This window comes from Cyphomyrmex costatus, unplaced genomic scaffold (genome assembly GCF_001594065.2).
Source record: "Cyphomyrmex costatus isolate MS0001 unplaced genomic scaffold, Ccosl1.0 scaffold81, whole genome shotgun sequence".
NCBI lineage: Eukaryota > Metazoa > Arthropoda > Insecta > Hymenoptera > Formicidae > Cyphomyrmex > Cyphomyrmex costatus.
The window spans coordinates 850,801-872,043 of NW_017280386.1; the positions used below are offsets into that span (position 1 = coordinate 850,801).

At 39.9% G+C, this 21,243-nt stretch overlaps 1 protein-coding gene across 1 annotated transcript in view; it reads left to right on the top strand.

Moving 5' to 3' along the window:
* LOC108781397 (epithelial discoidin domain-containing receptor 1) overlaps window positions 1-21,243 on the top strand; it is a 148,452-nt gene that overhangs the window by 11,708 nt on the left and 115,501 nt on the right. Inside the window, exon 3 of the mRNA XM_018549348.1 lies at window positions 3,620-3,827. Coding sequence (XP_018404850.1) covers window positions 3,620-3,827 — 208 coding nt within the window. The remainder of the gene's footprint in view (window positions 1-3,619; window positions 3,828-21,243) is intronic.

A 21,243-nucleotide genomic window follows, 5' to 3' on the forward strand; every position in this document is an offset into this window, starting at 1 on the left:
AGTACAATCACAGCAATAGTACAATCGTAGAAGTCGTGTGCCCCTGTGCGGGGGGGGGGGGTGAAAGTTACTTCGCTTGGAAAATTCAACGTTTCTGAACAGGGAAAGGTGTAGAATAGTACTTCATATCATACATGTATAGCATACGTTACAACTATGATTGTTAATAACTTTTTAACGAAGGACGAGCGACAACTAAAACCTGTTGAGGGTTACTCAGGATCATGACTTTGACAACATATGTCAAGGTCAAAGTCATTGGAGGGAGGTCCCCTGATTGAGACATTTACTATTTTAAAACTATAATTGTTAATAACTTTTTAACGAAGGGCGAGCGACGGCTAGTTGTTAAGGCAAAGTTACTCAGAATCATGACCTTGATAACATATGTCAAGGTCAAAGTCATTGGAGGGGGGTCCCCTCATCGACACATTTACCCATATTTTAGATTTACAATAGAATAAATGGTTGTACGTAGATACCAAAACATTTATCTTAGAGCTTAGTATATAGACACATAAGCCCGATTCCACCAATATAAAATTATACAATTTTTCAATCTCGGTTTAATTTATTCTTCATTTTTTCTAATTCTAATTAGAGAAACGTAAACGGTAAGTTAAACCAAGATTAAAGTTAATCTTATATTAGTGGAATTAGGCCTTCATAACACTGTACCCAAGTTTTTTTAATACAACTAGTACTCACTTTTTTCGCAAATACACGTCTGTAGCATTTTTAAACATGTTCTAAAATATGAATTTTGTTTACTCTTTAAATTTCTTGAAGTAAAATTTCATTCTAATTTTACTCTAAAAAGTGAAAATATTGCCACTAAAAAAAAGTAAAATGGTTTGCACTCTTGAATAAAAGAGAACGGCAGATTTTTTCATTCTTTTTTTTTGGAAGTGAGATTCTTTTTTGGTGTCAGATTCTTTCCACAAAAAAAGGAGTGAGATTTTTTCCTTTGTAATAAATCACACTCCAAAAAAAATTGAAAATCTGCCACTCTTATTCAAAAATGTAAATATTTTCACTCTTTTTAAATAGTAGCAGCATTTACACTCTTTTAGAGTGAAATTTTGTTCCAAGAAATTTAGAGAGTATACATTATGAATATTATGATACGCGTATCAAATTATGTATGACAGTCCGCGTGTGCATCCACGTACTTTTACGTATGCATGTGTAAAAATATATATCTCTTCATCTTTCCAGAGACTTTCGACGGTAACGTAGCATGAAAAGTTCAAACGAGTTTTATAGAGACCTATCTTCATGCATCACCTACGCGCAAGGTGCATCGACATGTCGATACTACCTGCTGTTACCATCGAATCTCGCGTCTTCCCGCTGCACGGTATATCACTCCCGGCTGCCATTGCCGCTAGATAAACCTCTGGAAATTGGATTTACATAACGCGGATTAGAATAACCGTATCTGATAGGCCGACTCCCCCTGTCTACCGCATCATTGGAAATGTATTCCGGATTTTCTATAGTATGGTTGTATAACTATCAAACTTGTAAAATACGAGACAGCAAGATACAGACATCGTGGAGAAATTTGGCAACGCGTTATTATCTCGCGTGTTTGCACGAGCCTAAAAGCATTGCTGAGCTCTGCAGCTTCAGGTATGACGAACCAGAAATCGCATCGACTGATCTCATTGCTTTCCAATTTTTAATCCTATTCTGTGACATTTAATGACTGTAACGATATTGTTACAGTCATTATAAGAGGATTATATTATATATCGATATGATCGCCTTAATTGTCTTAAGTTTTTCTTATTTTCTTTCTGAATTTTGGATTGCATAGTATAAAATGCATTATGCATTATCGAATAATAGACGTTCTTTCTAAGAATATTAAATTTCTTGAGATAAAGATGTTACAGGAGAAACTGCATATATCTTTATTAATAAATACATTCACTTAAATAAAGTACAGAGAAAACTTACTTTATATCGCGCAACTCGGTAATTTGGCAACTTTTATAGGGTCGGCGCTTACAAATTGTTACATGTAGGTCCACCGATATATTCCTTGACAATCAACTTTACGCAATATGATATATTCTCCGTTCCAATTCCAACGAAATACAGTGCACACAGAATTCCTCGAATTACACTCCAGATTCGGTAAGTCCGTAGTAGACTGCATAAGTCAAGATGGGAAAAAGGCCGAGCGTGCTTGCAACAGTAATAAAGTCTATCATCCACTTAAGATCTTCCCTCGGAAATTATTCGACATTAATCGAAACTTACGGAATTCTAGATTATCCATCGCGTCGTCGTCGTTATCATCGTCGCCGCGTCGTTAAGGCTATCGTCGTCATTGAAGATGGATATTCGGAATTTCAAATGAATCGTGACTTACGAATATTCAACAAGCAATATTCACTTCGCACACGATACCGTTTAGATAATTGCGCTGTGCTTTCCGATATTTACGCTACAGAATCTGATTTTGTACGTGTTTGTAACTTCACGAATTCATTATTCTTCGCAAAAAGAAAGAGATCGGCGCGCGACATCGTTTTTTCTTTCTCCATCTACCAACGGATTACGACTTGCGCGCTGACGCGAAAAATGATATTTTGACATGGACTATTGTAAAAAGAAAGAAAGAAAGAACAAATTGTGAAGTCAAGTCCAGCGAACGAATAAAAGTATATTGTATGGATGCAATTTCGATACACTTCCACTAACAAAAAAGCTAGCGCGACCTGCACGGATAATACCTCGGATAATAGTTGATTTATGGTCAGATCATATACTCCATCGAACTTTAGGGACACATTAAACTTTTATAACGTTCTCAAAAGTGTAACGGCTTTTTGTGATACTTCCAACCATACGAGAACGATCCGCATTCTACTTTGTCGGTAAATCTTCTTCGAACGGTAAGGTTTTCGAGTCGGCTCTATCCATCAACGTCCCGCGGTGTACACGGCATCCATTTTGCCTAATATCCACTACCGTAATCTGTTTTATTTCATATCAGCCCGGGTTACCCCCGCTTAATCGTAGCAGAAATCATTTTTTTCTCGTTGCGATGAGATCACAGCTTCAGTTAATCACACAAATTGACGATCAATATTGGAATTGATTTTGGCCGCGCAATTTTGCAGCATAATCTCCATCAACTCCAATTTCACCAGGGAGCAAGTAAGGGCTGGGCATTCCGTGACGACAGAATTCCTTTCCTGTCAAGTCGTCATCCGTGAATTTACGACCACGAAAGTAGTCAGCCCTGAAAAATGCTATCCGCGGTCAAAAATTTACGAGCATGCGATGCGGTTGTTCAGGAGGTGAAAAAGTAGCTCGGAAGGTGGAATAGGAATTTTGTCGTTGCGAGATATGTACTGTGTTTCCTCTTTCATACAGACGAGACACTCATGCGCGTAATACATATGATAAATTTTACTGAAGTGCTTATTCAGTATGTAATCCGTACCTGTGTTATCATTCTCGGCTTAGAGTTACTTATTAATAAATGATACCTTCGACTCAACAAACCTACATTACTTTTACGCAATTATTATATTATTCATATACCAACTAATTCATATTTAGAACACTCCGTGTATATTCATGTGTTTTCGGACCACAGGTGTTTTCACAAATTGACATACTCTTCAGTATTGGCGGAAAATACTACACGGGAGAACCCATTACCTACACGTACATGGAGGACAAGATCTTCGAGACTTCTCGGAACGTCACGATCAAGCTTCATCATCGAGTTGGAAAATTCGTTAAGTTGAGACTCCATTTCTCGGATCGATGGATCATGGTCAGCGAAGTAACCTTCGATTCTGGTGAGACACTTAATTGTATCGCAAGATATTTTACCCGTGTTTATATATTTTGTAAAAATATAAGCTGATATATATATCTATTATTTTTTTATCTCTTCAAATCTTTTATCAGTAAACATATTCGAAATAATCATCATGATTATTAAATAATTTTTCAATATGGAATCGCTTTTTTATAAGCATTTAACTAATATTAGACCGAGAGAAAAACTAAATTAACTTTTTCTCTCACACAACACACATAAAAAAAAACAATTCTTTCTCTCTTTAAGTGAGAGGGAAAATTTGTCTAAATTATAGGCAATAATTTTTCTTCGTCTCTCAGTGTTAAGAAAGAAATAATAACGTTCTACGAAATCGTCGAAATGTAAGAAGCGTACCAATTTAGAAAATTATACATTATCTATGAATGTGAAGTTAGCAAAAACGCGTAGCGCTTTCTCTTGAGAAATTTATAAAAAAAGACTTTATTCTGCAGTTTATTCACGAGTGCGTATGTCGTGTATGTGTGTGATACAAACGTATAGTTTAAATTCAATGTTTTCAAATCTCCATAATCGTGATCGAGGCAACGAGGGCAATAGAAATTTATTCGTTTCATGAAAGTGGTAGGAGAATGACGAAATTAAAAAGAGATACCGCGATCCGTCATTTAATTTCATTGAATCTATCATCTCTCATCCATTCGTGCCGTGACAGCTCCCGCAGCAGTACGTGCCGATCGAAATTCCGGAATATATTAAAACCCTCGATGTATTTCCACGCGCTGATCCGCGCGCCATAACGGACAAAAACAATGGCCGGGGGGGGGGGAGGAAGAGTCGTAGGACATCGCATCGTGACAAAACTAGGGATGAAAATTTCTGCTCGTGACGCGAAATCGTTTTGTGATACAAGCCTTCATCGTAGTTGGAGAGGTCGCGGAGTAGGAATGGCCGATGGAGAAATGTATTTCTTTTTGTGATTCTGCCATTTCATTCCAATTGGACACAACCATCTTTCCGCGCCGTCCTACTTCTCCCTCTCTCTCTCCCTCTCTCTCTCCCTCCCCCTCTCCCCCTCCCCCTCTCTCCCTCCCTCCCTCTCTCCCCCCTCTCTCTCTCCCCCCTCTCTCTCTCCGTCTTTACTCCCTCAGCTACCGATTGCCGCATGTCAATCATCGAAAAAATAAATCTCGAAGTTGATTTAAACCGTGTGGTAATTGACAATACATTATCGTATATCTGCCAAGCAGCGATTTCGAAACGGACGGTGCTCGAGATGGAAGGAGAATGAAAGAGAATAGTAGGTAAGTAAATAATCTATATCGATTTTGAGGCTTTCACGGATATTTTCTTCAATTATACCAGAAAGTTTTACGGGTTATCGCCGTGTCTTTCTTCATTATTAATACCAACGTTTCGTGAGCCATATCGTTTACTTCATCAGGGCAAGAGGTGCACTGATACGGTATCATTCCGGATTCCAGATCGGAAAAATGATGGTGGCTTTGAATTAATGAATTCGTCGAGGCTTTTTTTGACCTTTTGAACTGACTTGAATCGAAATTCAGTTAGATGATGTTGTAGGGCTCGAAATTGGTGATAATCTGAAGAGACTAAATCGGGAGAATACGCCGCATAAGAAAAAATTTCCCAGCCTAAATCGGAAATGGTTTCCAAAGTGTATTTTGCTGTATGGAGCCGAGCATTATCTTGCAGCAATATCATCTTCCTTCTTCCACTGCCAGTAAATCGCCTTTTTTCTTCAACTTTTTTTTTCATTTACGTGAATCAATTGTTATTGATAGAGCTTAGCAGTCACGGTCTGATCTTGTCGGAGCAACTCATAATGGATCACGCCCTTTTGATCCCACCAAATGCATAGCAACACCTTTTTTGCGATGCTCGTTGACGGCTCACTTGGACGGACCCATGATTTTCGCTTCTTAGGATTCTCGTACAATATCGACTTTTTATCACGAGTAACAATTTTGTGTAAAAAATTATTTTTCTTTAATCTAGAGATCAAGGAGGGAGCAGTATCGTGGCGTTTACTTTTGTATTCGGGAGTGAGCTTATGAGGGACCCATCGGGATTCCTTGCGAATCCTCCCCAACTATTTTAGGCGATAGGAAACGTCTTACTGGTTATTCCAAGCGTATTTGCAAGTTCTAATTGTGTTTGGCAAAAATTCTCGTTCAAAATTTCCTCCAACTCCACGTCTTCCACTTTTTTGATTGACCATGGCATTCACGATCCTCATGATCGAAATTTCCCTCTCGAAACTGTTGGAATCATTTTTTAAACGTACTGTACGATGCAGCATTCTTGTTCAAAGCTGAACAAATCATTTCTTTTGTCTTAGCCGCTTTTTTAGGTTGAAATGCGAAAAGAAAGCTAACCTCAAATGTTACTTTTCGAACGACATTATGTTTACTACTGACTTTTTAGGTTATGTTCACAAGAGGATCAAGTACGTAAGATTGTACCTCATTTTAAAGCTAAAAGATGGCATTTCAAAATGACTATAGAGGGGGGGGGTGGGAATTCAACTTTTAAACGTTCTGATATCGCTGAAAGGTAGGGACCGAGAATTAATTTGTACACCTTATATTTATGATATTATTACTTTAGATCTGTTTATGACTGCGTTTCAAAATTGAAAATTTATTTTGGTTTGTAGTTTGTAGGAATATGTAAAATCAGGACTGGGCATGTATTTAAAATACTTTTATTTGAAAACAGTATTTGTAAAACAATTGTATCATATATTTTGTATTTCAGCGGAGTACATGAAAATATTCTGCATTTTATATTTTATGAAAGTATATAAAAGTATTTTATATTTTGTATTTCAGTATTAATAGTAAAAGTTTGAAAGTATTTTGTATTTTAAATAATAACATTGACGATTAATGTTATTATTTAAATTATTAAATACATAAAGTTTTCAATCTTTCAATTTTAAATACGTGATACTTTTTTGTATACCGCTAAAATATAAAATATAAAATCTACTTTTATTATGAAAACTGTGTTTTAAATAAAAGTATTTTAATTACATGCCCAGCTCTATATAAAAATCACATTGAATTATTTAAATATCAAAATCTAGCTCAAACCTTGTATAAAACTTTCAATTGTCAATTGTGTTCACTTTACGCTCTTAAAATACCGTAGTTTAATATTGTAAATGAAATCTGTCTTGAGACACAGAGTGAATTTTATTTCTCGTTGTTATGTTTTTTTAAAACGATATAAATATAATATGAATCTGATTTATAAAAAAAGTATATGTTAATTTTACGAGCAACACATCGCATATTATGATACATGGCAAATCTGTAACGGAAACGCGAACTAAAGCTGAGAGATCGCATGCGATCATCCCTCATCCTTTAAAGTTACCCTTCAATTTTTCCTGATAAAAGAAGAGCTTTTACACGGAAACGTTCAAAAAAATATTGCGCAGGTGAGCAAATCATCGAACGGCAATGACAATACGAAATTTTCGACAAATTCGATATATCGTTCGTTACAAGGGTAATTTTAGCAGCTTTTATTTCGCCGAAAAGATTCTATTCAAGACAGATAGTTAATGACTCGAGAATGTCTTTTCGTTTTATTCGCATGAGAGTTCTATGTTAATTGTACCGCGTAACTGTATATAAGCGAACAGCAACATACAAAATTTTATCTATATAGCGTTTTACATCTATACTATCTTTGCTATACTTTTACTTTAGAAAACTATATTATATTATAGTTACAAGTAATGTAATTGTAATAATGTAATTAATATAATTAATATAATTATTACAATTACAAAATGCAGTAAGAAATCCAAATTAATATAAATATTAAAAGAAGATGGTTTTTTACTTGTGTGTGTCTGGGGTATCTTTTTCAAATAAAAGTATTTGTTACTTAAGAAAATAATATTTAGATTATATATATTTATACGCGTACGTATAAATAATAAGTCTAAAGAGATCATGTACTAATGATATTTTTCGAGCGGAAATAAAATTAACTAAGGGAAGAGGTGACTAAAATTCAGAAATTCTGAGGAAACCGTAATCTTCGCATTGTAATGAGAAATTACGCGACGAACTAATGGGAGATAAGAACATCCCTGCTCTTATTCAAGGTATTTATGTACAAAGGATCGTTTGTCGAGAGGACTTAGCGACGTAGCGACGAGATCATAAAGCATGCACGAAACTCTTTGCCCGCTACCTTCTACTCCGCGCCCTTTTTCCACGTCAAAGGATATATGCAAAAATGCATGCCAGACGGCGCTTTTGCAGGCGCATAAAATGCATCATAAATCGCAATAAAAACAATGAAGTTAACATGCAAAATATCTTTCAACAATTCCCAACGCGGTCATTACGGTAATTTAATTATTGATCGATTCTAGAGACGTGCGTGTTAAACTGTATATCGTAGTTGTTTGCCTACAACATAAATCGCTTTATAATTAAGAAGAAACTTTTCAAGATCGTATAGTACATGTAAGGAATAAATAAATAACACAAGACGAGCAAACAGACAATCAATATTAATTTAGTTGTATTTCACAATCGTGAATTGTCATCGACAGCGATTGATGGCGATAAATCTCATATATCTTGTATTTTCGAATTACGGTTATAATTGGAAGTCGAATTATCGATAACGATCAATCATTGAGAAACGTCCAGCATTGTTCAAAATATCCGTCGATAACAATCTCGAGAAAAGAAACTCGTATGTTTCCAGCAGAGGATGTACTCGTAGATAACTATGAGCTATTACTTGTAAATAATGATGCAACTAGGCAGCTTCTATAAGAGAGCATCCTGTTCTCGTTCAAAATATTCGCATTGTTTGTCAAGTGGATTTATCAACAAGATCACATAAACCGAGGGAGGGAATCTGAAACTCTCTTTGCCCCTATTACATTTATAATACTCATTCGCCTTGTACGTCACAATATATGCCATCGAAATATGCATATTTAAAGCGGTCAATGTATAAACGAATAATATTACTGAAAAGAATGTTAAACAAAATTCGTTAATTGATACAAAAGTGAGAAAATTTTACTGTGAAAAGAGAACTTGAAATTTATTATTAACACACGCACGCACGCACGCATGCACGCACTCCCCTTGTAATATTTTAATACTATTGTAGTTAAAAATTGACAATATTTTAATAATTTTGAAAAGCTGTAAAATATGCAAATTATTTCTTTTTTAGAAAGTTCGATATTTTGATATAATCTGTCTTTTTCGAAACTAAACTTTGAAGTTTGTTGAATCGATGCATCTTACAAGTTCAGTAAGTACGGTGAATCGCAAATCCTGCACATTCGACACGGACGGCGATCCATTGCAATCGCGCTTCGTTCAATCTTTGTTTCAACATTTTGGTTGCAATATCTTTAGTTGTACGACAACTAAAGAGTTGTACGACAACTAAAGACCATCCTCGGAGCCAGCCTAATGGATAATTTCGTGCGAATCTCTCTTATGTACGCATGTGTGTCGAGAATAGTCCCCTGTTCATTTATGAAAAGGACATAGCTCGAAAAGGGCTGATTGCTGCGGGACAAACGGGATCGGCGCGGGAGGCAGCGGAAGACGAAGAAAAATGATACAGGCTAACGACACATCCCACGAGTATGACCGTCCCGTGACGGATGTTTGTAAATTATGACTCATGTCTATGAGGGAGGAAATCATATTCCTGGTTGGGATTTTGAATTTCCTTGTGGAGATTTTCACAAGGTCGGAAGGGAAAGGTTCCGATAGCATGTCATTATGATATTTCAAACGAATGCCTGTAGCATGACTATGAATAAACGACATTACCAAGATGTAGATGTACAATACCGTAGTGTTGTATCTGTTTCTCGTATGAGTATGACGAGACTTTTTCATAATTATCCTAGTATTGCAATTTCTTTCGCGTTTAAAAATATATATTATAATATCATATGGCTATATTATGACGTACTTTTAATATAAGTAAACGTAGAAAATTATTAATATTTATTACGTGCGTTTAAAAGCAAAAATTTTTTTCTAACATTTTTGAAAGATACACAATGATATAGAATCTTTTTAGATATAAGTCATATTACAATTATCAAGAAAATTATATTGCTAAATTGTTAAACTGTGATTCTCCTCCTTCTTTGTAATTGTAATTTATAAGAAAAAAATTCATTTCAACTTACAAATATTTTATGCCTCGAGCATTTGATGAGTGATCCTCTTTATGAAAGAAGAATCAACGAGAACTTTCAAATCGGACCCGCAATCCTCGAGACTTATAGATATTCGCGCGGCTGTCGCACCCGACACAAAAGGAACTCGTTAAAAGTTTATCGACCATCATTCGTATATTTTCTTGCAATTTACTGGCGAGTGATATATATATCGTCCAATTCCGTTCTGAGAGAGATATAGATAATGAATGCATTTCCAAGTGCAGTCGGAAAAGAGATAATGGATGCACCTCTCGCGGCCTCTTCTTCTTCACATAGGTCCTGCAAGGATTTCCAATCCCATCACCTCGGCTCTTTCTCTCCAATGTCGACAGACATAATTCAACAAAGAAATACGAGGAGACTGGCCATGGATTTCTTCGTGGAGTCAAAGTCACCCTTTTTCTTTCTTTCTCGCATATATCGTTTTCTGCTTCCTCTATCCCGATAATTTAGTCCGTTGTAAAAATGATTTATTATCAACGATTGTTCATATCGACGCAGGTTTCTTAAATATTCTATAATAAATTATTTATAAAATATTAAATTATAACGAATTTATTAATCTATAATAAATATTATATCCCTCTATCTTAATATATCAGGAGTTCTTACGCGAATTCGTTGGTTTTGAAGCTTTATCGAAGAAAGTCTCTCTCATCTGGCTAACTTAAAATGCTCTTTTCCAAGTAGTCGATTATTAATTGACAAAGGCAGGACCGACGCAAAAAATGTATTTAAACTTGGTTCGTTAATATTATCCTTATAGACTCTACACCATTTTGCGTAAAGGGCCGCATCGCGCTTCTGGCGAAGTTAATTTATCCTTATCGGACGGGGATTATTACCGCGTAATTATTCGATGTTCTTGTGCGGCTTTGTAGACTAAAATATCGTGGTAACCGATAACGACCAGCCCGAGCCAACCATGTTTGTGCTTATTTTTAAACAGACATTGAATCATTGTGATCATCGGACTTATTGATCCTATTGTTTATTAGGAAACAACATTAGTTGTTTTAAATCCTTTAACTTACAACATCTATGTATTATAGTTTCATTCAGATCTGCTGTTATCTCATTTTATTGTTCTTGAATGTTATTAGTAACGCTTATCTAGTTTCTAATTAAAATACTACCTCTCAATTAACGACTTTACCGATATCCTCATATTCTCTGAATGCTAAAAAAAATATGTAAAACGTTGTAATAATGTCGCATAATATCATAAATTTAAAAATTAAACTTATGCATAATATGTTAGTTTCGAAAATACTTAAGACCTACTAATAATCACATATCACTCCGCGTGTTATTTAGCGTATAAATCATCGTATATGCACCCACAACGGTGACTCAAAAACAATGCTCTAATCATTGCGGTTATCAGATACCGGAGAAATAAAATATTATATAAACCGAACCAAGCAAAAGCGAACGAAAAACGCGGCACCAATTGCTGGTGACATCTGACGTGATCGGAACACCGACGGTAATTTCGTCCGACAATCAAACTTATCCCATGTCGACGAGATCGCTGTGACGATTAAGATCCTCAGATCGGGAGCAAAATCATGAGTAAAGCTAAGGTTTGCGACTGCACCTCAATTTCGAACGGTAAATTAGCAAGTTTAAAAAAAGACGGAGCAATGCTTGTCGGCGGCATGATACGGGTGGTGTAGTAATGGTTCCTCAGGCGCTAGAGACCTTTTACTAGAAACTGGCCATCTGCCCAACAAATGGCAGCGATAAATCGATTCCATCGATTGTTATCGATTTCATTTGTGGTCGTTATACTTATCACGTCGTCATATCAAGCAATATGTGTACCACATGTAGGTAGGAGAAATAGCTTGTAAGTACATACTGACTGAATTTAAATATTAGAATAGAACAGATTATTATTTATATAGGGTACTTTCCAATTGCTTAACACAACGTAGCAAATTAGTTCACATTTTCTTTCCTTATTTGTATCATTCGTGATTAAAATTAATTGATTCTCTGTTTTTTAATAATATTAATAATATTATTATTAATATATCATTTTATTTACGATTCTTTAGGAGATACGTTAAGACACATCATTACTTCACTGATTCACACGCACGCACGCACGCACGAACACGCACACGGACACGGACACGCGCACAGTTATATCATTAATTCATCAATACCACTGTAAATTCAGAGTGCAAGCTCTGATAATATTTCAATCCAAAGTTTATTGAAAAAGAGGATTTCTGTTAAAAAAGTGTAAGTAAAAGGAATAGTGTTTTTTTAATATTATGATCTCTTGGATACGATAATAGTACTGTAAGAGCTGGGCCGAGAAAAAATGTCGGACGCTCGACGCGATGCCGGGACTCGAACCGAGGACCTCGTACTAGTTCGTAACGCAAAGCCACCGTCTTGCCGCGGAGCCACACAGCCCGACACGTAGATCTTAGTTGATATATGTTACAGCTTGGCCAGCCTGAATTGTCATTCGTCCCTTCTTCTTCTTCTTATTTGGTTAATGGCACCCGCCTCCAAAACTGTATAATGGGAGGTCGATACGGCCAGATCACGTCTCAATAGTTTTGAAAAAACTGAATTAGGTAGAGAGCAGAACTTGTAGTAAATAGGAACAAACATTTGCGCCGCGCTGGAGCGAGCGACTCCAAGCAAGTGAGCGGTAGGATGGAAGTGCACCGCTAGGATGGAAGGAAGGGGCAAAGGAGGCAGGGCAGAGCGCCTGCGTGGGACGCAAGGAGGCGCGGAAATATAAAGCTTTAAAAGGGCCTGCCACAAAATTTACTAAAACTGAGAATGAGTCTGCAGAAGCGAGCAGAAGGTTTAGCAATAGCATGCGAAAATTTAATCAGTCTATCGTTGGCTGTAGAGGCGCGGTCAATTATGCGGCGCAAAAATCGCACCGCGTCCCTGGAGTACGGACAATCATAGATTAGATGAAGTATATCCTGCCTTGGATCGCCACAAGGACAAGAGGGGTCTTTGAGCAAGTTTTTACGATACAAACTGTGATTAAGGTTGTAATGATCAGAGCGTAGACGATTAATCATAACGATAGCCTCCCTGGAAATCTTTAAACGGAAATACCAGGGTTTCGCTGCCCTTTTAAAGATGTTGAAAAAGTTCGATCCCTTAAAGTCGGCTAGGGACGTTAAATGCTGATAAAAGTCTTCTGTGATTTTAAAATTTGTAACCGCACAGAGATCCGAGTAGGGGACTTTAAAGTTGAGATCTATACCTTTACGAATTGCCCGTTTAGCGAGCTGGTCAGCCTTTTCATTACCTATAACATCTCTATGCGAAGGTACCCAAACGAAGTGTATCGCCGTGCCTTTAGATTCGGCCTTTTCCAGAACTGATTTGATGAGCGGAATAAGATAGTTATAGGTGGAGTTGCGGAATCCTTTAAGCGCCTCTAAGACATTCATAGAGTCGGTACAATAGTAGCTTTCTATTGTTATGAAGATTCATAACAATAGAAGTTAAGATGACGTTATAGATAGCATAAGCCTCCGCAGAGAAGATCGATGTATATGAAGGGAGCTTATACATCAATTCAGCCTGTAGTTGGGGAGAGAACACATTTCCGAAGAACCGCTCGACCGAGACGGACGCGTCTCGGTTCGGGTGCTTTCTACTTTATATTTTTGAAAGTGTTGCCGAATTCGACTGAGCAATTGAATCTCAAGGATGGGTGTCCGCGGATGGGTTCGTCTCGATTGTTCGGCGTTTCGTCGACTAGGTCTCCTGACGCGCGTTGTTGCGGTGTGACGACGCCGTAGACGCAGGCGCCCGGTGACCGTTCGAGCAACGCCATTTTCGCGGGCATTGCATCACCCGTTACTGTTACTACTATAGACGAAATCTGTATTGACGTGATCTGGCCGTATTGTCTCCGCTCACTTTAAGGAGGAGGCAGGAGCCATTAACTAATAAGAAGAAGAAGAAAGGGAGAGAACACCGCCGCCCCCACGTGCGTGCTGTGGTCAACCTTAGAACCGTCTGTGTAGAAAATCGTAGAGTCGGAAATTAAGTGTTGAAAGTCCCGCTCAAAAAATGATTGGGCACTACGGATGGGTAATTGAGAGGAAGGGTCTTCAGGCGGAAGAGAAAGTGAATCATAATCAATAGCAATAGTGGTGGAGCGGAAAGAAGAGCGAAAGTCGGGAAGAGTATAAGAGCACTCCACGAAGGAGTGATAGAAAGACCAGATAGGAATACAGTGGCCGCTGGAAAATGATTGTGTAAATAGTCCATTCTGGAGGCTACCCTGGCGACATCACAAAGCTGGTGGAGCTTTTCCACGGTAATGTGGCCCTGCACAGAAGAGATTTTTAAGAAGTAGCGGGAAGCAAGAAGGCGAAATCTGAAAGGAAGTGAGAGTTCCACTGTTTCGGCGTATATAACATTCAGGGGCGTGGAGATACGGTAACCAAAGCAGAGACTGAGAGCATGGTTTTGAGTGACCTGGAGTGCACGAGAACGAGTATTACTGTTCATACCGAATATTTGCACCGCGTATTCAATGGCCGCTCGAAGCATAGACTTGTAGATATTTAAAAGCAGATGCGGGTGGGCTCCCAACCACGTGCCCCTAAGAGCGCGGATAACTTGGAGAATGCGCTTTCCTTTGTCGGTGACAGCTGACATGTGGGCCTTGCCGGTTAACGTGGGGTCAAGTAGAACTCCCAGGAAGCGTACAGAAGATGAAGGGAGGATATGTTGGTCTCGAAGTGTAATGAAATAGTTGTTAAGAGAGAGGGATCTTTTAGTGGAGAAAATCATAAGCTGTGTTTTGGGGAGGGAGATATCAAGACCTTGCTCAAGCAAGAATACTTCCAAACCCTGCAGGGAGCGCTCAACTGAGTGAATAGCGGACTTTATATCCTTATGAGATGAATAGATGACAATATCATCAGCAAATTGGAGAAGCTCAGTATCGGGATGGAGTACTTCGTTGATTTTCCTTAAGTAGAGATTGAAAAGAGAAGGACTTTAGACGGACCCCTGGGGAGTGCCTTTAAAAGTAGTCAAAGGCGTAGAGATGTTGCCCTGATTAACGAATTGTACTGAACGCTCAGAGATGAGATTGTAGATAAAGGACAGAAGGAGAGGAGGAAAATCTAACTCGATAAGATCCTGGATGAAGATGTGTGGTAGAACGTTGTCGAAGGCGGATTTAATGTCCACAAATACTGCTACCGTAGATTGCTTAGTTAGAAATCCCGTATGAATGTCGACAACGAGAGCTGTGAGGTTGTCCTGACAGGAACGAAATTTACGGAAGCCGAATTGATTATTAAGAATCAAATCCGACAGTGGAGATTCAATGAGCCAGTAGAGGCGATTTAGGATCATCCTTTCCATGATCTTAAGCATACAAGAAGTAAGAGAGATAGGACGAACGCCACTATTGTTGTGTTTAGGAAGAAGGTGAATCAGCGAGTGGGACCATTGAGAGGGAAAAATGGAAAGACGAAAAAGATTATTAAAAATGGAGAGAAGAGAGAGCAGGAGCTCAGAAGGGAGAGCCTTGATCAAACGGTAGTCAACTCTGTCCAACCCCGGACTGGACGAGACCTTAACCGATTGAAGAGCGGCTGTAAGTTCATTAAAAGTGAAGGGGTCATCCAACCAAGCATGGGTACCGTTGTAAGGCTCTGGAAAGGCAGGTGGAGCTGGAGGGACAGAAGGAGGACATAGCTTATCCACAGCATCACGAATCATGTCAGTCCTGTCAGTATTTTTATTCAAAGACGGAGAATTAGCCGGAATGAGGCGGCGATTGCGGAAGCTTTTAAGCATACGTCAGATGTTTACCGTAGGAGTCATTATATCAAGAAAGGCGCAAAACGTTTTCCAGCCATTACGCTTGGCTCTTCTTAAGATCTTCCTGGTCTGCGAAACCACAGAACGATAATAAACATAATTATCCCACGAGGGGCAATGCCTGAACGTTTTCAGAGCATTGCTCCGTTGTTCAACGGCACTAGAGCAATCAGAAGTCCACCACGGGGATGGCGGAGGGCCTTTTTTAGTAAAAGCTCTACAAGAAGTTTTATTCGTAGGATAGGGTTTGGAAGGAGAGAAACATTCGTAGCTCTCTGAGATAAGCTCCATAAAGGTATTATATTGGGAGATAGGATCATCAGGATTAATGTCCTTGATTCTTTGAGAGATGGAATCTGCATTAACATACAGAAATCGCTGAACTTCCTTCCATTGATCCGTGGTTAGTTTGATTTTGTATGAGAAAACTGAAGAGATACGAATCTCGCAATTGACTTGAACTTCGATGGGGAAGTGATCACTGCCGCGCAGGTCGGAGGATATGAGAGTATCACAAAGAGAAGAGATGCGAGGAGAGGTAATAGCCAGGTCGATAGAGGAACTGGGAGGAGAGGAGAGGGAAATATACGTTGGGGAGGAAGGGGGATTGAGGATCACTAAGTGGTTGTCCTCTATACAAGCAGAGAGCGCGCGGCCTGCAGGACTTATCCTTGTACCTCCCCACAACGGGTGGTGCGCGTTGAAGTCACCAAGAAGAATGAAATATTCATATTTATCAAGAACACGAGAGAGAGCAGTCAGAGTATTAGCGGGGGTGGGAGTGTTAGGATGTCTGTAAGCACCGATCAGTAGTAATCGAGAGTTATTAAAAGAAAGTTCAATGCCCAGAGCTTCGAAAGAGTTATTAAAGGCCTTGGATAAATCCACCTGAGAGTATAAAATAGGATTGCGAATTAGGACCAACATGCCCCTAATCTCTGCATGGTTGGCGTCGATGCGCAAGCAGTCAAAGCCCCGCACCCTGAAATCACGTGAGGAGCTCACGCAGGTTTCGGCAAGAAATAAAATATCTACGGTTTCAGCCAACTTTTCAATGTCAGCTTTTTTCCCAATAGCGCCACGGCTGTTCCAAAAAGAAATTTTAATAGCCCTTAGAGGCCGCATTACTGTTTAGAAAGGTTTGTAGAAAGGCGATGATGCGTTGGAAATCTGGGCTAAATATTGCAGAAAGTATTGAGGTGGGAATATAGTTGAGAATTTTTAACAGATATGAGATGGCTTGTTGTATAAAGTTCGGGGGTCCGTCAGGATTAGCAACCAGGGGGGAAGAGAAGGAAGAGGGCGGGCAAGTACCAGAGGTGTATTCAAATGTGGGGGTGTTAGAGAAAGATAGGTGGGAAGGCGGGAAAGGGAAAAAAGAGGAAGAAGAGGGAATAGAGTGGGAGTCAGGATTGTCATAGCCAGAAGGAGAGAGAGGTGAATGCGGCATTCTGCCTTTAGGTGCAAACAAAAAAGAGTTGTGAATATCACGAAGAGAATTGTTGTTCCTAGAAGCATTACGCTCCGAAAGTTTTCTAGGATTAGTAGGTGGAGGATTCTGATAATTGCGAGGAGCGTGAGTATTCGCCCGCACAGAATACTCGTTAGAAAGCGAGGGGTTAAAACGATTATTGGAGGGAGCCATTTTAGGTAGACTTGCAGCTGCGGAATAAGATCTACCCACGCCCTGTGATACTGTGTCAAAGATGGGAGACGAGGTAGCCGGCTCCTCAGTCGTCAAGTCGTGATAGTTAACAACAGAGCGAGGGGGGTTACAAGGATGCGAAAATGTAGGAAATTCTGAAGGGTGGAAGGGATTAGGAGGGGGGCCATTGATTTTAGAGCGCGCCTCTGCATATGATATGTTTTCGAGAGTCGCAGTTGTATAAATTAGCTTCTGCTTCAAGTATGCCGGACAGGACGTGGCGGACGGTAGGTGTTCTCCCCCGCAATTGCAACAGAGAGGTGGAAGGCTAAGCCGAGGACAAACGTCGAGCTCATGGTGTCTGGCATCACCGCATCTTTCACATCGTGGTTTGCTCTTGCAATCCGCATTAATATGACCGTATCTAAGGCAGGAAAAACACATTAAGACACGCGGAAAGTATGGAAATACAGGAAAGCTTATTTGCATATAAGAGACTGAGCGAGGAAGATATTGTCCGCGAAATTTGACAAGAACAGTTCTGGATGGAGAAAAAGTAGTTTCACCATCTTTACGCAGTCTGATATTGAGTCTTCTAGCTGAGATAATTTTAAATTGCGAGGAGAAATGGTTAATAATTTCGTCCTCAGAAATGTCAAGGGGGATATTTCTGATAATACCAGTTTGCAATATGTTAAAAGAAGGAATGAAGGCATGCAGACCAGCCTCTTTCAAACTTGGGTGCTAAAGAGCTGTGTTGGCTATCGCAAAATTGTTAAAGTGAACTGCCACTTTATTTCGGCCCGACGATTTAATTTCAATTATTTTGTTCTTCGCGAAACACAGAATGGTACGTGAGACAGCGATCGGGTCTAACCTAGAATTGGCACCGTCGCTGGAATCAGCAACTCGACGAACGAAAACTATGAAGGGGGCGATCCCCTTTGTCATAAGATAGGTTAAGATCGGTGCGAACCGCTTGAACGGGATTTGAATCGCCCTGTGGTAAGACCCGAGCATGCTTACCCGGCGGTGGCATAGAATTGGCATCGCTTACCTCATCACAGCTCTTTCTTACACTGCTAGCAATATCTTTACGCACGTCGTCAATCCTCGGGGGGGGGAGGAGGATCCTCCGCCACCGAAGGCACCGAGCACTCATCCTGAGACATTTCGATGTCAGAGATCGAGGGGCTCGAAGCATGAGATTCACTGACCTTTGCTGGAGATCGCGATCTAGCGCGTGTTCCATAAGGACTACTAATGGTGGAAACAGTGGCGCGCGAAGTTTCCCGCGAAATTTGCGGGGACTTCCCCCTCTTCGTCTTACCTTTTTTCCCCTTACGATTTGTAACGACGTTAAAAGATGGGGATTTAAGAAAGCTAGTCTTTGGCGGAGGCATATCCGTCGAGGGGATCACGGCACCAGCCTGATCCTCACCAGCGCGCGAAAAGAAAGAGTTAAATTCCTCCAGGGACGCGGACAAAAGGTTGTTTGGCGAAAGCAGGCCGCCGCCGGGATCCGGCGAGGCCGACGCACCTTCCTGCATAGCAGGAAAAATGGCTATTTGCAGGCAGAAAAAGGGCTTACTTACACGCAAGGAAGAAAATAAGCACTAAAAAGCAGGCTCACAGAACCAAGGATGTAGGCGAAGGCCTATAAAGCACGGGAGACTATCGAGGAAGCGCAGGAACGGTCCACACTGTTCGAGAGCTCGCGAGCTTCTTTTTCTTCTTAAATAATGGCTCCTGTCTCCTTAAAGTGAGCGGAGACAATACGGCCAGATCACGTCTGTGCAGATTACGTCTATGGTAGAACAGTAACGGGTGATGCAATGCCCGCGAAAATGGCGTTGCTCGAATGGCCACCTGACGCCTGCGTCTACGGCGTCGTCAATAACGCGCGCCAGGAGTCCTAGTCGACGAAATGTCGAACAATCGAGACGAGCCCATCCGCGGACACCCATTGTTGGGATTCAATTGCTCAGTCGAAGTCGGCAACACTTTCAAAAATATAAATTAGAGAGCACCCGAACCGAGACGCATCCGTCTCGGTCGAGCGGTTCTTCGGAACTGAGAGCTCGCGAGCGAATGTGTCATTCCGAATGACCGAATGGTTGATTGTTACTGTTGGTAAAGGTGAAAGCGCGTGGTAATTTTCCAGAGGGCACTCATGTATGCCGGTCCCTGCTGAAGTGCTGAGTCCCACCGTCCGCCTCAATTCTCATCTCCGATGAACAAATCACCTTTCCGAAAAATCGGTTTCTTGACTGAGGGTAGTAGATCTTTTATCCCACTTCTGAGGTTGTAAGAGCTGGGCCGAGAAAAAATGTCGGACGCTCGACGCGATGCCGGGATTCGAACTGAGAACCTCGTACTAGTTTGTAACGCAAAGCCACCGTCTTGCCGCGGAGCCACACAGCCCGACATGTAGATCTTAGTTGATATCTTACAGTACATTGTGTAACAATGGGGGATAGTTATTTATAGCGCGGCCGGGCGCAAGCGTACGAGCGCCCGTGCCGACCTATAAACAAATATGCCCCCACTCGCTACATATAGAATTTTTCATTACAAGTGCTCGTCGTAATGTGCCCTATACTGCAACGTTTCTGCACAGAAGAGTGGGATTAGAGAAATAACTCAACGGCTTGAGGTATTGGCTATTTACCACACGCAAAAGCGTTGCGGTATAGGGCACATTACGTGCACGCGTGATGAAAAGATACTAAAAAGTTCGTAGCGTTTGAGCAACACTTCGAAAATTAAGCAAGAATACTGAAATTTATGTAAATACACTATGTTCGCGCTTAATTTTCAAGGTATTCTCTATTCGCCTCGAATTTTTTGATAACGTTATTATATTTAAGAAATCAAAATCTATAAAAAAAACATTATTTCTCTTGCTTATACTCTTTAGTCAGAAATCAGCTCTTTTTCGCACTCGGCTGAACAGCGTTCCTTATTGGCGCTGCCATTAGTTGTGCAGAAGTCACGTGCACCAATCAGCAAAAGTTCTTTAATAGCCAGTCTCTAGTAAAGGGTCTCTAGGCGCGAGATCAAGGTTGCGCATTAGGCTGGGTCCACAACTTTGCTTTAAGAAGCCGTAAAGCCATAAGAATCATAGTTGAATGCGAGAAAAATAATTTTCTGTGATTGGTCAATTTCTTACGGCTTTACAGCTTAGGGCCTCTTAAAGCAAGGTTGTGGACCCAGCCTTAAATGCATTTGACGTTGAAGCTGCATCCGTGTCGCGTCGTGCCGCGCATTTGCACATGCACCTTGTCAACGTCCACATCTTGTCGTTATCGAATCCTTCTCGATTAAGTTACGACGCAAAAGAAACGCGAATACGTACGATACTGACATAACGACAGAGTCGATCTCGAGTTCCATACATTTTCTTTCTTTCTCTCTCTTCCCTTTCGATTTTCTACTGTCGCGTTGCTACTATTTCTTTCTCTTGTTGAAACATAAAAAAAAATTATTTCATTGCGTATTCTCTAACGATGATTTATATACAAAAAATTTGTATAATTTATCGATTCACCCTGTTGCGATCAGCTAACATCCTGTCCAATCATAAATCTAGTTAGATATTGTTTTCAAGCAGAGTAAATATTATACAACCAAAATGCATATCTCTCTCTCTCTCTCTCTCTCTCTCTCTCTCTCTCTCTCTCTCTC